Source organism: Sardina pilchardus, chromosome 15, assembly GCF_963854185.1.
Source record: "Sardina pilchardus chromosome 15, fSarPil1.1, whole genome shotgun sequence".
Classification (NCBI taxonomy): Eukaryota; Metazoa; Chordata; class Actinopteri; order Clupeiformes; family Clupeidae; genus Sardina; species Sardina pilchardus.
This window is the reverse complement of record NC_085008.1, coordinates 18,062,530-18,077,181: the sequence shown is the minus strand read 5'-3', so window position 1 is coordinate 18,077,181 and position 14,652 is coordinate 18,062,530. Positions and strand designations below refer to the sequence as shown.

The following is a 14,652-nucleotide window of genomic DNA, read 5'->3' as shown; positions in this document are numbered from 1 at the left end:
TTAAATGATTGAAGTCCAGAAGTCTCCTGATGCTTCTTGGATAAGAGGACCTAATTGTCCTGTTTTTTTTCTTCTCTATATGAGTTTTTATTTTTATTTTTTAGAAGTCATATGAACATTAATCAGTATGTGACAGACTTCATGGCAAAAACAATTCTGCATTCCCAGCCAGTCTCTCAATGCCCCTAGTGGATGTCTGCTTTAATTCGGAGCTGGGGTTTCCTGTTGCATTTCCCTGTTACAGTGAGGCAGGAACTCCCAGTTCGACTTCCCCGCCTGCCTGCGATAACATCGGCGAGAGGCGAGATTCCACCGCAGCTAAGAAAAGTTTTAGCTCTTTGGAAAAGTTCGACTTTGACAAGAAGAACATGCGGGTGTAGTGAAATACATCTAAACTCAAAAAACAGTCGGTAAATGGATTTGTGAGCCGACTGAACGGACCATTTTCCTTGGAAAAGAAGAAAGGGTGGGTACTTTTTTACGAAGTCAGCTGTGCTAGCTGGGATAGGTATCCTGCGCTGCCGAAAAGTTTGTTTCATTTTGCGTGTCATATCTCATTTTATGTTGGATAATGATGTTAAACTTAGCCTTAAGTTTGTTATTACTATCGAAATGCGTTCGGTTTGGGCAAGAAAGAACGGCATGCTTGACTGTAAGAGGCGAAGTTTGAAGGAAATATTACTGAAGTAAGACTTATTTCACCTAACTTTACTCTTGGGCCTGTGCTAGCTCGTGTGTGACTAATCTGCAAAGGATTAGCCACAGCACAGAGTAAGAAAAAAACATGGATTATGGAATATTGCCCCGCCTCATCTCAGCTGGAGTACGCAAATCCATTCAACACACCCAGGTTCACCTACATATCACTGAAACTAATTGTTGATGTACAAATTAGAAAATAAAAAGTTGATGTGTTTTAAGAATATCCTCAAACGGTTACGATGGCTAGCAAGCTTCCTCGCCCGTGCGTAATTATTACCTCTGGGTAAGCTCCAGGACAGGGGTGGTAACTGCTAGCTGCATATTTTCAGCGTTAATGTTACATCGGGAATTATTTCAATTAATTCATAACGGCAGAACTGATCATGTTGAAGCTAGAGAATATCTCGGATTTTCCCTTATTGTTGGAATGTATATAGGCTAGTTGAAAGTGGACATGCGAAGCAGATTTTCCTACTCTCATAAGAACAGTAGCCTAATAATAATAACAGTTATTATTATTATTTGGGCCTATAAAGCACTTTTCAAGCATTGAGCACAACTTGCAAATGTGACCTAAAAGGCATTTATACACGACCCACAGTAATTTATTCCTTGTGGAATCTCCGGTCTCCAGGCTCAGTCCAAAATACCTCACAGTTTGACTTTTTTCCCCCATCAGGCAGCCTAGTGACACAGTTTGAATGAGATACAAGTTGTCTGACTTTGGAACTCAACATGAGTCACCTAGTTTACACAGACAACGAATTCCCCGTGTTATCCTTAAACTTGACCTCGTGGACACAAATTTTCACATTTATGAAGTTCTTCTGAATGAGTTGATGAAAGCCAGCCGTCTTGAAAGAGGAACTCTGTGTATTTGCTTGCTCGTGTGAGCAGTAGGCCTACTCAACAGCTGTGGTTGAGGAGAAGCGAAAACGGATGAATTGGGGACCATGACAGCTGTGCTCAAGGTTTGGGAGCATGTTATGTGTGTGGGTGCGGGTGTTGTGCGATACAGACTAGACACACCCTGCTGTGGTTCAGAATTAGCTATATCCTCTCTCACCACCCAAACAGATTAAGGCTCGTCTCTCTCTGTTGTCCACACTGTCATGAAAGCCAAGGTCAGGCTGATTCATAAGATGGGCTTTCATACCCTCTTGGGGGCCAGACATGGGCGGTGGTGTGGGTTTGTGCTCTAGTAATCAGAGTTGCTACTCTGATGTTTTTTTTTCCCCACAGGGCAGTTCAGACAGTGCACTGTGTTTGGGTAAATGTGAATTATCTCACCCATCTCACCCACCCAGAGGCCTTTATCATATAGTGTGTAGAGGCTCTGTGTGTCATGTATCCGTAGCAATATTAGCAACAATATTTGTTTACATCTGACATCTAGGCCCATGACACCTTTTGAGGTTTGGAGGTGTGAAAAGGGAACGTTAGAACGTTTCCTCTTGACTCATATATGTGATAAAACTTTTCCACTGAAAATATTGAGTAGGTTTGGTAAGGATTAAACTTAAGTTGGGGTTCGGCCGTAGGCTACATACACCCTTAATATTTAGGAAAGGGTCCTTAAAAAGAAGGCCAGAAAAAGAAGCCAAAAATAGTTGAAGTTTCAGTTTCCTGTAGAGATTTCCTCTCGGTGGTATCGTAGTGTAATGTGTGGTTGTTGGGCGTATTCTCCGTGAAAAAAAACGTGAGCTGTCTGACTTTTCTTATGATTCTATGGTGCTACTTATGTTGCTTACCATTAACTTGCCTAAGTTGTGGCATTTCACAGAACCGAGTCCAATGAGGTTATAAGCTTATGTGTGTGCTAGACACAAACAAGAGACATCCTAAAACACTGGCTGTTTTCAAAAGGATGAAAATGGTGCGCATGTAATTGAAGATAACACTGATAGCACAACTTTACAAGTAGGCCTGTTGTAGTCACCAACAAATGACTATCTGGAAAAAGTTTATTCCGTATGTAGGGAGCACGGAACAGGCTGATGAGGTGAAAAATCATTATTTGTAGGTATTCAGATACCAGAGGTTTAACCTTTAGCCTTTCTAGCCACCACTGTTCTTATTGATGTGGACTGCATACACCAAGCCAGTGCATCTTGTCAGTCGGATGGTTTGCCAGATTGATGCCTGTTAAGGGAAAACTGTGGCGCATGTTCTTGCCATTGCAGGGGTCGGATTAATGAGGTTACGCTGGCTTGTATTTATGGCGATCACAGCAGGAAGAATGGAGACATTGGTGGGTGGGATGCTGAGAAAGCAATGAATGGATACAGGTCAGAAGTACCGTTCTCCTTAGATCTGAAGGCCTACATCAAGGGCAACACCTCCTGTGAGATTAAATGGATTGCAGGGCTTTACCAGTGACCATTGAGCATCACTTTAAAAAAGTATCAGTGTGTTGCTGTATTTTTCACTCTGTGTCTTGAGCTGGAGTGACATTGGCTTCGTTGTGGTTCTGCCTCTTGATGTAGTAGATTGTTAGAAGTGTCCATCACCTGGAGTGCGCTGAAATGAGGTCCTTGGAGGAGGCAGGGAATGAAGGGACCAAAAAGCCATACTCAATCAGCTTGCCTCTCCAGGAAGTTATGCTTTGATGTGTGTGTTTGTGTGTGCATAGCAGGAGTAGGATGGGAATGGGAAAATCACTCGCTGCGGCGTGTTTGGACTATTCTATGTCTATTCACCCTATATATATATATATATATATATATATATATATATATATATATACTGCCTCTCATTTGTTTCTGGTGGAAAATGAATCAATGTGATGAAAGTTTGGCCTAGTATGAGAAGACATTTCAGTTAGGATGGGGAAACTTATCACGTTTTCCTGTGTCCTCAAGCTTAGACAGCAAAGGGTTAGCTTAATTCAGGAATCAATGCATGTGGATGAAGGATTGTTACCTGACTGCAAAACTGTGTGTGTGTGTGTGTGTGTGTGTGTGTGTGTGTGTGTGTGTGTGTGTGTGTGTGTGTGTGTGTGTGTGTGTGTGTGTGTGTGTGTGTGTGTGTGTGTGTGTGTGTGTGTGTGTGTGTGTGTGTGTGTGTGTGTGTGTGTGTGTGTGTGTGTGTGTGTGTGTGTGTGTGTGTGTGTGTGTGTGTGTGTGTGTGTGTGTGTGTGTGTGTGTGTGTGTGTGTGTGTGTGTGTGTGTGTGTGTGTGCACTTACCTATCTATGCAACCAGTCATTTATAACCCAAGCGGATGATTGTCTTTCTCACCTGGTATTAAACTCAGCCCCCAATATACTCATCATATACTGGAGAATGCATGTGGCTTCTCATGGTTTGGGGATAGTTGCAACAGAACAAAGAGAGACTGATACAAGTGACTGCATTTAACCAACATCCTTCATAGCTTGGGCACAGTTTGTTTTGTTTGTCATAGGTGCCAGGGTGTAACATTGATTCGCCTGGCTCAGGTAAGTGTGCGTGCGCGTGTGCGTGTGCGTGTGCGTGTGCGTGTGCGTGTGCGTGTGCTTGTGCGTGTGCGTGTTTGTGTTTGCGTGTTTGTGTTTGTGTGTGTGTGTGAGTCTGGAGAGTGACGTATATGGTAGAGGTGGTAGTAGTAGTGGAGGTTGAGAAAAGTGTAAGCAGTGAGCACACACAGGCTCAGTGTTATCTCTCCTGCCGTCCAGGAAAGAACACAGCACACCATGCCAGGCAAGGCAAGGTCACACACACACACACAAGTTACTCCCCCACTCTGTTTCCTCTCAAAGCCCTCAAACAACTCCCTTGCAGTCACAGTCGTCAGTCCCATGTTGTGCTATTGTAATGTCTTTTGCCTGATACACAAATAGGCCCAGCTCTTTCTTGTGTCTGCAAAGGACCTAGTAAGGGCAAGTGTTTTATGATCTGAAGGTAGGCCCTCTGTGTTCTTAGTCCTGGTGTTTCAGCCTGTTAAGGGAGCAGTGTGCCTCATGTTCTTGACATTGCAGAGGTTGGATTAATGAGGTTACCCTGGCTTGCTCCCAAACGCTGCTTTGTCTACAGGGCCATTCGTCTCAGTGGGGAAGGCGAGGGGGATTAGCTGGGGACTATCCTCTATTTATAAGACTAAGCCTGCTGATGCCTCGTGTTTGAGTGATCCCCCCCTTTGTGCTCCAAGGCTCTCATTCATGGCTGTTTAAGTGTACAATAGGCCCAAGATGAGATATTGTTTTGGTTTTGAGATATCTTGTTGTGGTGGACGCCGTCTAGCCTCATGTCAGTTCTCAGTTTTTCATGTGTTTAGGAAGTTGCTAATAGGTGTGTAGTTGCTCTGCTCAAGGTGTGTTTGCAGTGTATTACACACATGTTTTGCAAGAGTTAGTAACAATTAGTAGACGTTGCCCTGTGGAAATAAAGATGTTGACTGCAAAATAAGCCAAGCACAGATTATCTTGTAGCAGTAGCACTTAAGTAGAGATGTAATTCTTTTGCAACAGCAAATTGGACCTTTCCCTTTGCACACCCTGCTGTCTTTCTGTGCGTTTATGTGTTTTTGTGCAGCTATTGAAAAGGTAGTAAAGACAAATTAAAGGCCTGTCCCTGTATTAGCTTCAAGTATCAGCTATATGGACACTGAATACTAATTCTCCCAGAGAGATAATGAGATTCAAAGATTTAATTCACAAAGAATTCAGCAAAGTATGCGAGTCTTTAGTGTAGGCCCCAGCATTGGTCCAGGTCTTGTATTGTATAGACCCCGCAGATCCTGCCCGATATTAGCTGGCAGGATCGGAGCCTACCCCCCTGGACAGTTGGACAGGGACCAAACTGGTGGTGGTGGGGAGGAAGGAGGGAACATCAGATGACGGCACCTACTGTAAGGCAGCAGAGCAGATACGTTCGGCAAGGCATTATAAAGTCAGGTGGAAACTGGTGATTGGTCAGAGGAGCTCATGTGTGAGGAATGAATGAGTGATGTAGCATTAGAGTCTCATTACAGAACTTGTGCTGAAGCTTCCATTTTTTTTGTATTGGAACGATGTTCCTAGACCCTTTCAGCACTGTGTGTTTGTAAGTGTCCTCTTTAAAAATGGGAGATTGATGAGTAATGGTGTGACTTTGTGTGGAATTGGCCAGACATGACCAGACCTGCGAGCCTGAAGGAATGAATTCCTGCTCCTTACTCCATACCACAAGGGATTCTCTCTGGCAGATCCCGTAAACCCCAGGTTGCGCTACACACAGCATTGTGCGCTCTGCGTCTGACAGACTTACTGGTATTTTCTGCTAATAAGGTAGGGGATAGTTTTAGCGCTTCTGTGCTAGAGTTTATTCCTGTCCGAGCTCCTCTTCTATCGGCTGCTGTGCTGTCGCTCTTGGTCTGTAACCTCAGCACAGACATTCAGTTCGTTCTAAAGGGGAAGTGGATTAAGAGCTGTGTGTTTTGGTCTTGAGCAGAGCTTCCTCCTTCACTCTGGAGAGGGAACATGGGGCAAGGGAAGAGAGATGTGTTTTATGTCCAGCTGACCTTTCTGGTCGATGATTCATTTTAAACTTGCCATAAACCTTCTCATGTGGACAATGTCAGTCAGAGCTATGCAATCTCTGCTGGAGTAGTTCCTCATATGGGCCTAATTAGTACCTCTATTGCATTTGTGTGGAGCCTACCTACTCCTTTAAACTTAGATGTAATGCAGGTAGACATGATAGATGTAAAATGTTCATTAGATGTTGTATGTTTGTGATTCTGACCTGTTGATTGATGGATGTTCCGCATGCCAAATGTGTCACCTCTGTCTGGGCCTGTGCATTGGTGGCTCACTGGAAGGCTAGCAGCTTGACCACTGTGGTCAACCCAGTGGTGCTCTGTTTGCGTACTTCTCTCTCTCTCTCTCTTACTTCTCTCTCTCGCTCTGCTTGCATTTCTCTTACCTTGTCTTTCTCCATTTCTCCATTTTGTACCTCTCTTCTGTCTCAGTTTGCTGCAAGTGCTGACTAGTTTCCTTCTATTTCAGACTAGACTTGGGTCTATTGTTAGGACTCTCAGTAGGAAAAGAGAAACGTCTTCATTTTTCAAAGTGCGAGCTAAAACGCATGCTTCCTCTGTGGGTCTGTCAGTCTGGACGTCACAAGGCACCGACCTCCGGCCACCATGCTCAGCGAGTCCTGCCAAGGAAGGCCTCAACGTAACCATAGGGTCCCTAAAGTGCGCTTCAGACCAAAGATTTGCGACGATGAGAAACCTTGGCAACTGTGACTGCGACGGCTTGTGACGACGTGCAACATTTAATTCACGCCACTGCAACTCCTTCAGCAAAGGTTTCGTCTCGTCGCGGATTTTTGGTGTGAATTGGGCCTAAGACTCAAGGCTCAAACCTGCAGTGATTTTAAACCAGTGTTTCTTAACTGGTGGGTCGCGACCCAAAAGTGGGTCGCGGAGGTGTCCTGGGTGGGTCGCGAAGGGATGTTGTAAAAAATATAGTAGGCCTATGTATATTTTTTCATGCAAACACTTAAGGTTAACCCCAGCCACGGATATATGCTACCATGGCCAAGTTGATAAACGAATATTTCCTCCGTTTTCAACATTTTAACATTTAACATCGTGCACACTTGTCAGTTTTCAGAAAAGTTTTCGTTGACACCCGTGTTCATGCCGCCAAGAGCATGCCAAATCTTAGTGGTGTAACAAGAAGTTTGAGCCGACGTTAGCTAATCAGAATCCCGAAAATATCAATAACATCAACGAATCACTTCCTTGTTTCATTTCAACTGTATTTGCAAATGCAAAAAACGAAAAGGGTTGGCACCAACATTAGATTAGGCTATATTTTGCAACTGCTACTCGGAATGCATCCATGATCACCAACGCCAAATGAAAATGTAAACATTGGCCACACTTTTTGCGCAGATGCAAGTAGCCTACTTAGTTTTTCTCAGTTCACATTCATACGCGAAACGAGTCCACGAATCTCCACTTTTGTCGGAGTTTTCAGAAAGAATTCAGAGGCGAAACCGCCGTTTGTGTGTAGGTTACACGGAAGGCACACACGAAGGGAAAAGTCTCTGTTTAACAAGATACCTGTGAATGTGAGAACAGGGCTCGAGTCTCTGATCAGATCTAAAAAACATCTCCAGTTCTCTCATTAATGCTCCTAAAACGCATATAGGTCTAATTTGCACATTGGTCTCTGGCCTTTTCATTGTACACCTGGCCTATAGGCCCCTCATGTTATTTGCTGTGCATCCAGTTACAGTGTGATGTCAAATCTAAATGGATCTAAATGTTGAAATGTTTGTTTTGTAAATCTAAATGTTTGTATTTTGTCGATTGTAATATATTTTGAGAAATAAAATATGTTCTTTATATATTTTAAAAAGTGGGTCGCGACCTAGTAACCATAGGGAATTGTGGGTCCCTTGGCCAAACCAGTTAAGAACCACTGTTTTAAGCAAATATCCTAGAACGCTACGCTCTAAAATATTTTGCTGTAAGCTAAGCAAGCCTTCCCTCACTTAAGCGGCGGTAACCTGTTCCTCAACTTTGCTTGCGGTTCCTCAACATTGCCCCGTCCCCGTCCCCGTCAAACACTCTGTTGCGCTGGGCTTCACCGTGTGTGTAGGCCACTTGTGCTTGGCAGCCATGGGCATGTGCCATGCAGCTGTGTAAGAGGGCACAGCCTACATCTGTTGAGTCTGATAAAGCAGCTCTGTGCTGTCAGTCTGTCTCCGTCGTCTTTGCTTTGACTATGAAAAGAGCTCCTCAGTGCCAAATTCAATTTTGACAGACAGGCTTTGAATGTAGCGTTCACTTCGCAAGGCTGCAGTGATGCTGTAAGGAAGGGCTTTTACTGTAGAGGATGGGTATGTTGCAACGAGATAACAAAATGGAGCTTAATTAAGTGTCATACTCTGGCCATTCTGTTTTGTTGTGGAGATTTTTGTTGTTGTTTAAAGACAGACGAGGGTGACAGACGAGGGTGTGAGGGGAAAATATTTCAGTTAAATTATATTTTGCATCACATCAGATTAGCCAAGACTGGACGTTTGATTATTTCACCTATGTGCTCTTGAGTGCCCAGTGGACACATAGTTGACATCCAAAAATAAAGATAAACCTTAATCTTGTGGTGTCATGTTCAAAAAATGATGATCAAGTCAGAGCAATGGTGGTTCTCAACCTCGAGTATTGGCAGATGCTATTATTGAAAAATGGCAGAAAACAGCCTGATTCCGACGATTAATTGGTCAATCTCCACATGGCACTTCATATGATCAGGCTCAGCTGGTCTTTTGCACTGACGAATGACTAAGCGACCACAGTAGGATGCTTCTGTGGAACAGGATTTAAACCTGTTCAAAACCTGCTCTGTGAAAACAAACAACAGGAATTCTCACCGGTCACCATCCTGAGTCATCAGCCTGGTATGGTAATGAACTTTGATACATTCTCGCAGTGTTACAGTGTTTGGCAGACCTGTTGCCACAAAGCAGCAGGGTCTCTCAGTCTGTGCCCTCACTGCCCCCCCAACATACACACACACACACATTCTCTCTCTCTCTCTCTCTCTCTCTTTCTTTCTCTTTCTCTCTCTCTCTCTCTCTCTCTCTCTCTCTCTCTCTCTCATTCTCTCTCCTGCCCCTCACACACCCGCAGCCCTTTGTGCTGGTCTGTGGTCCGTGTATGCAGGGCGATCTGTTGTGTTTTATTGTGTCCATGTTTGATCATTGTGTTTAACTGCTGTGTGTGTGTGTGTGTGTGAGTGTGTGTTTGAGTATGCCAGCCAGCTTTGATCTGTATGGCTATTGGCCGATGCTGGCTGGCGGCTGTGAAGTCCTTCATCAGCATTTGCCAAACAGAGGGCTCTTGTGTAATCAGCCCACCAGTGCTTTGTCACCGCACACTTATTCAGACACACATTCATAATACATATTGGCCTACATGTATATTTAAATACACAGACACACACACACACACACACACACACACATGCCCAGCGTTCCTCTCTCACACTCCCCTTCTCATAAGCGCAATCAGTAGTGCTGAAAGATAAATGATTTTATGTGTCTTAGCACATAGCCTACATGCCATTGATTCAGTTATGTTTACCAAAAAATATTTCTTCATTCCTTTCTTGTCAAATTTGAAAAGCGCTTATAACAGTAGCTTTGATATCAGTTTATAGCCATAGCAATTTTAATGCATGCAACCATGTATTGATCAAGGTCTTGGATTGATTTTTCATGTCTGTTGTGCACAACTGAAACTAGCACATTTTCTTCTTCATGTCAGCCGCAGCTGAGCTCAAAGCAGCTTGAAATCAAGCTCTGGGTTGAGACAGCAGCAGTCCCCTGCTGGGATTGGTCAGAAAACTTTTGATTACAAAGATATGAGCCTTCCGTTTGTGTTTCCATGGTAGCAAGAAGAGCAAACAATAAAAACACTTCCTTTCTTTTTCTCTCTCTCTTTCTTTTTGTTTTTTTTTTGTTTGTGTGAGGCAGCGAAGCAGTCACTGTCAGTCATTAGTAGCCTGCTGAAGCCTGGAGCAAAGCTTCTGAGCACATTCCCAAGTCACACTTCTTAGATGACTTTTTATCTGGTGAAACAGTGGTAGTTGACTGTAGAATGGATTTGGCCCAAGTCGGGCTTGAATCTGGCACGGATCAGACTTGGATCAGGTCTGCATCGAGTTTCTGTTTGCCTTTGGCATGGCATTTGGAGTCCGAGATCATTAGCAAATGGGTTTTCAAGGTCGATTTTGGGTTTGAAGCTGTTGCTTTTTGTGGTCTGTGGTTTGTGTGGTACTGTACCATGGTTCATGCCACCAGCTTGCATTCTGTGCTTTCATTTTGCTCCATACTGGCATATCGTAGCTTCTAAATAGCCTCATTCACTTTTGCTGATGTTTGAATGCATGCATACAGTACATGTGAACTGGCTCTGAGAACAATTAAATCTGTTTACACAGGAAGTGACACTGAGCAACATTTAATTATTTTCTCTGTTCAGTTGTTGTACTCATACTCAAAACCACAGCCTACTATACAGCCTTATATTTGTACCTGATGGACCATATATATAAGTATGTAGTATGTACCTATTGCCTCATGTACTTGTCTCTGTGTGAGATGTAGTCCTGACTGCCTCCCCCTGTGTGTGTGTGTGTGTGTGTGTGTGTGTGTGTGTGTGTGTGTGTGTGTGTGTGTGTGTGTGTTTCAGGACCATGGCGTCCACGGTGACCTTGGAGGATGCCCTCTCCAACGTGGACCTGCTGGAGGAGCTGCCGCTCCCTGACCAGCAGCCATGCATCGAGCCGCTGCCCTCCTCCGTCATGTACCAGGTAACGACGATCTCACAACACCTGGGCGATGTCTCACGTTGGTGGTTTTAGAGATGAACCTGGCCGAGTTAACTCACAGTAAGAGGTGAATGGTGTAATAGACCTGTTGTAATAGCGAGCTCTGTGGCTTCGTTTTTGCTAATAGAATGAGGCCATACAGCTCCTCTTGGAGGTTCAGTTAACCCTCCCAGGTCTGTCACTAAACCATTTACTTCAAACTCCCCCATGCTGTGTTACTAGCCTGATTACCATCGACTTTCAAAGGCTCTGCGAGACTTTAGTCTGACCAACAGCCTGTGCTAACACGGTTTCTTGCCAGTGCTGGTTGACCCGCCTCCTTTAAGTGCCTCGATTTGCTACTGGTAGATGTCAGAAAGCGGATTGCCGAGTTTAAACCAATAACAACACTCTTTCCTCTGCCTTGAACACTCCTCTACCCAGAGCCGTTGGAGCTGCTCAAAGTTGATTGGTTCTCGACCAAAGGGGGCAGTTCCGCAGATTTCGGGAACTCAGAAATCCTTCTCAATGAGCAGTTGACCAGACCAGCAGCAAAAGCCTGAAGGCGTTGCGTCACTGGGAGGGCATGCCAGGCTACTGTGTTACAGCAACTATAGCGATACAAAATAATTTAATTTCATGATGCACTAGGTGCTTTTCAAAACACTTTAATCAGGGCATTGCAATTTTGTGACTTACCAAATGAGTAGAATCAAGGAAGGAAAGTTATGGTTATGAAACATTAGGAGCTATGAAATATACACTTGGGGCTGACCTTACAGTTACAAAGACTACGACTGTTCTGATGTAACTGCTAGTAACACTTGCTCTCAGTTGAAACCCAGCCATAGTTCTCCACCAAAGTTCTATTGTACCTTAGTACAACTTTTCTCAAAAGAAGTGGGTAGGGGATAACAGGCATCTTGCACTGTTAGATCATTTGACTAAAGCCGAATTTTGACTCTTTTGTGGCTGTTAAATGTGCAGTCTTGACTTGATTATTTTTTTCTTTGATGCTGTAAATGTGACTATACTGTGTGTGTGTGTGTGTGTGTGTTTTCCTACAGCCCAACTTCAACACCAACTTTGAGGACCGCAATGCCTTCGTTACTGGCATCGCGCGATACATTGAGCAGGCCACCGTTCACTCCAACATGGTAAGAAACCCGCAGCCTTTCACCCACTCCCCCCCCCCCCCCCCCCTTTCTCTTGGGTGATTTGGGGTGATCCACCACCACACACTGGTGCTTGTTCACTTACCCCCACTCTGAGGGCCGGGAGTCCATAAACACCTCATTTCCTGAGCACAGACAATAGCCCACCAGAACCCGGGCACACAAGCTGCCGTGCCAAGGGGCTTGTCGCGGGGGACTCAATGGCATCAGGAGGGCCTGAGGAAAAGGGGACATTGTCCCGGCTGTCAGCCTGAGCTGAGGACCAAGGCCAGGGGGCACGGCGGGGGCCTTCCAAGAGAGGCCCAGTGATGAATGGGTGCTTTAGCGGGGTTAGTGTGGCGGAATAGAGCCGCTCTGTGCTCCATTAGCGGCGGGTAATTGCCACCTAAGAGGCGGCCGGGGCCGGATCAAACGGCACTCCGAATGCAGAGCGAGGGAGCCCGGCCCGCTCAAGCGTTTAACGTGTCACTGCACAGAGACCGCTGTGGCATAGCACACGTGTGTGTGTGTGTGTGTGTGTGTGTGTGTGTGTGTGTGTGTGTGTGTGTGTGTGTGTGTGTTCATGCATCTAACTGTTCACTTTGCCGCCAAATCATCAGTGCATCGAATGGTGATCTGTGGCGGTGTGTTTTTGTTTAAAACATTCAAAGATGACCACATCCAAGTTTCCCAACATTACCGAAACATAATATGAATGCCTGTTATTGAGATGAAGGATGCGTGCAAACCAACTCCAGACTGGCTCTCTTGTAGTACCATGTTGTACCACGAATGACCGCTGTATTAAATACAAAGTATATCAAGATAACTTGAAGCCTACAGAATCCTGCACAGCTACTTTAAGGATAAAGCTGTGATGCAGTCCTCGGAACCCACTGTAGTGACATGAACAGACTGCTAGAGGCTCAGATCTGTGTGTGTGTGTGTGTGTGTGTGTGTGTGTTTAGAATGAGATGCTGGAGGAGGGGCAGGGGTATGCCGTCATGCTTTACACCTGGAGGAGCTGCTCAAGAGCCATCCCACAGGTAGGTGCACACGCACACACACACACACACACACACACACACACACACGCACACACACATGCATACAGTGGGGGGACTAAGTATTTTGAACTCCATACTGAAGTTGACTTGAGGACCATTTACCATTTGAGGAATATGAAATCATCTTTTGACAAAATAGCCCCACATCATCACATACCCTTCACCATAGCTAGAGATTGGCATGGTGTTTTTTTCCAGTCAGCCTATTAACCTGTTCGATTGGCATTGATCTCAATGAGCATCAAACAGGCTAAGAGGATAACTGGAAAAAACACCATGCCAATCTCTAGCTATGGTGAAGGGTATGTTATGATGTGGGGCTATTTTAATCTTTTAATCTCTTTTTAGTCAACTTTAGAATGGGGTCAAATATTTAGTCCCCCCACTGTACATAGATGCATACACACACATGCATGCAAGTATGGTCACGTATACATTCACACAGACTCACACACCATTGTCTCCATTTCATATTCACATAACTACACTCACACGGACACAGTCGGACACTCCGTCTCGCACGTATAGTGTTAGTGACAGTTACTGTTGGGCATAAAGAATCACACTTTTTTGTATTCTGCACACTCGCACACACACAACTGTCACACATTTGTCAATATGTCTCTCAAAACTCTCACGGACCTTGCACACATGTTTGAAGTCACATAAATGCACACACACACACACACACACACACACACACACACACACACACACACACACACACACACACACACTCTCTCACTCTCACACACGTTCATAGATAAGGAGGTTCTCATACTTTCTTCCTCTTTGTAGGAGGCCAATACAAGAACTGACACATTAAAGAAGAAGCGCTCATATGTTCATCTTTTTGAAACTATTTGAGGTCTTCATCCACTATAGCTTTGTCCTCCTGTTATTCTGCTTCATAACCTTTGACCTTTCCCCCCCTGACAGGTCAAGTGCAATGAACAACCCAATAGGGTAGAGATCTACGAGAAGACCGTGGAGGTTCTGGAGCCCGAGGTCACCAAGCTCATGAACTTTATGTACTTCCAGGTAACACAGCCGCACGTACTGGCATTTAAGTATGCAAGAAGAGCATTCTTATAAATGTGCATCTAGGCAACACATTTAAGTATGCAAGAAGAGCATTCTTACAAATGTGCATCCAGGCAACACATTTAAGTATGCAAGGAACCTTAATTGTACAAGGAGAGCACTTTCACACAATTTGCTTCGAAGGAATGCATTTCAGTATGCACTGGTGCTTAAGTTTGAAACAAGAGCGTGCACACACACAGAGTACATCTCGTTAACACATTTGTGTATGCAGCTGCATTTAACTCTGCTGGAAGAGTGTACTCACACATGCTTCACTCTCACTTCCCTGAGGTTTCTCACCTCTGACTAATTCACTCAGTTTCAGAGGATTGTCTTTAATGCACACATGAAAACAA

General features: G+C 44.5%; 1 protein-coding gene across 1 annotated transcript in view; it reads left to right on the top strand.

The window, feature by feature from the left end:
* The first annotated feature begins 259 nt into the window (after positions 1-259).
* cyfip1 (cytoplasmic FMR1 interacting protein 1) overlaps positions 260-14,652 on the top strand; it is a 55,124-nt gene continuing 40,731 nt past the window's right edge. The window contains exons 1-5 of the mRNA XM_062555352.1: positions 260-466; positions 10,872-10,992; positions 12,057-12,146; positions 13,112-13,189; positions 14,150-14,251. Coding sequence (XP_062411336.1) covers positions 10,876-10,992; positions 12,057-12,146; positions 13,112-13,189; positions 14,150-14,251 — 387 coding nt within the window. The 5' untranslated portion in view covers positions 260-466; positions 10,872-10,875. The remainder of the gene's footprint in view (positions 467-10,871; positions 10,993-12,056; positions 12,147-13,111; positions 13,190-14,149; positions 14,252-14,652) is intronic.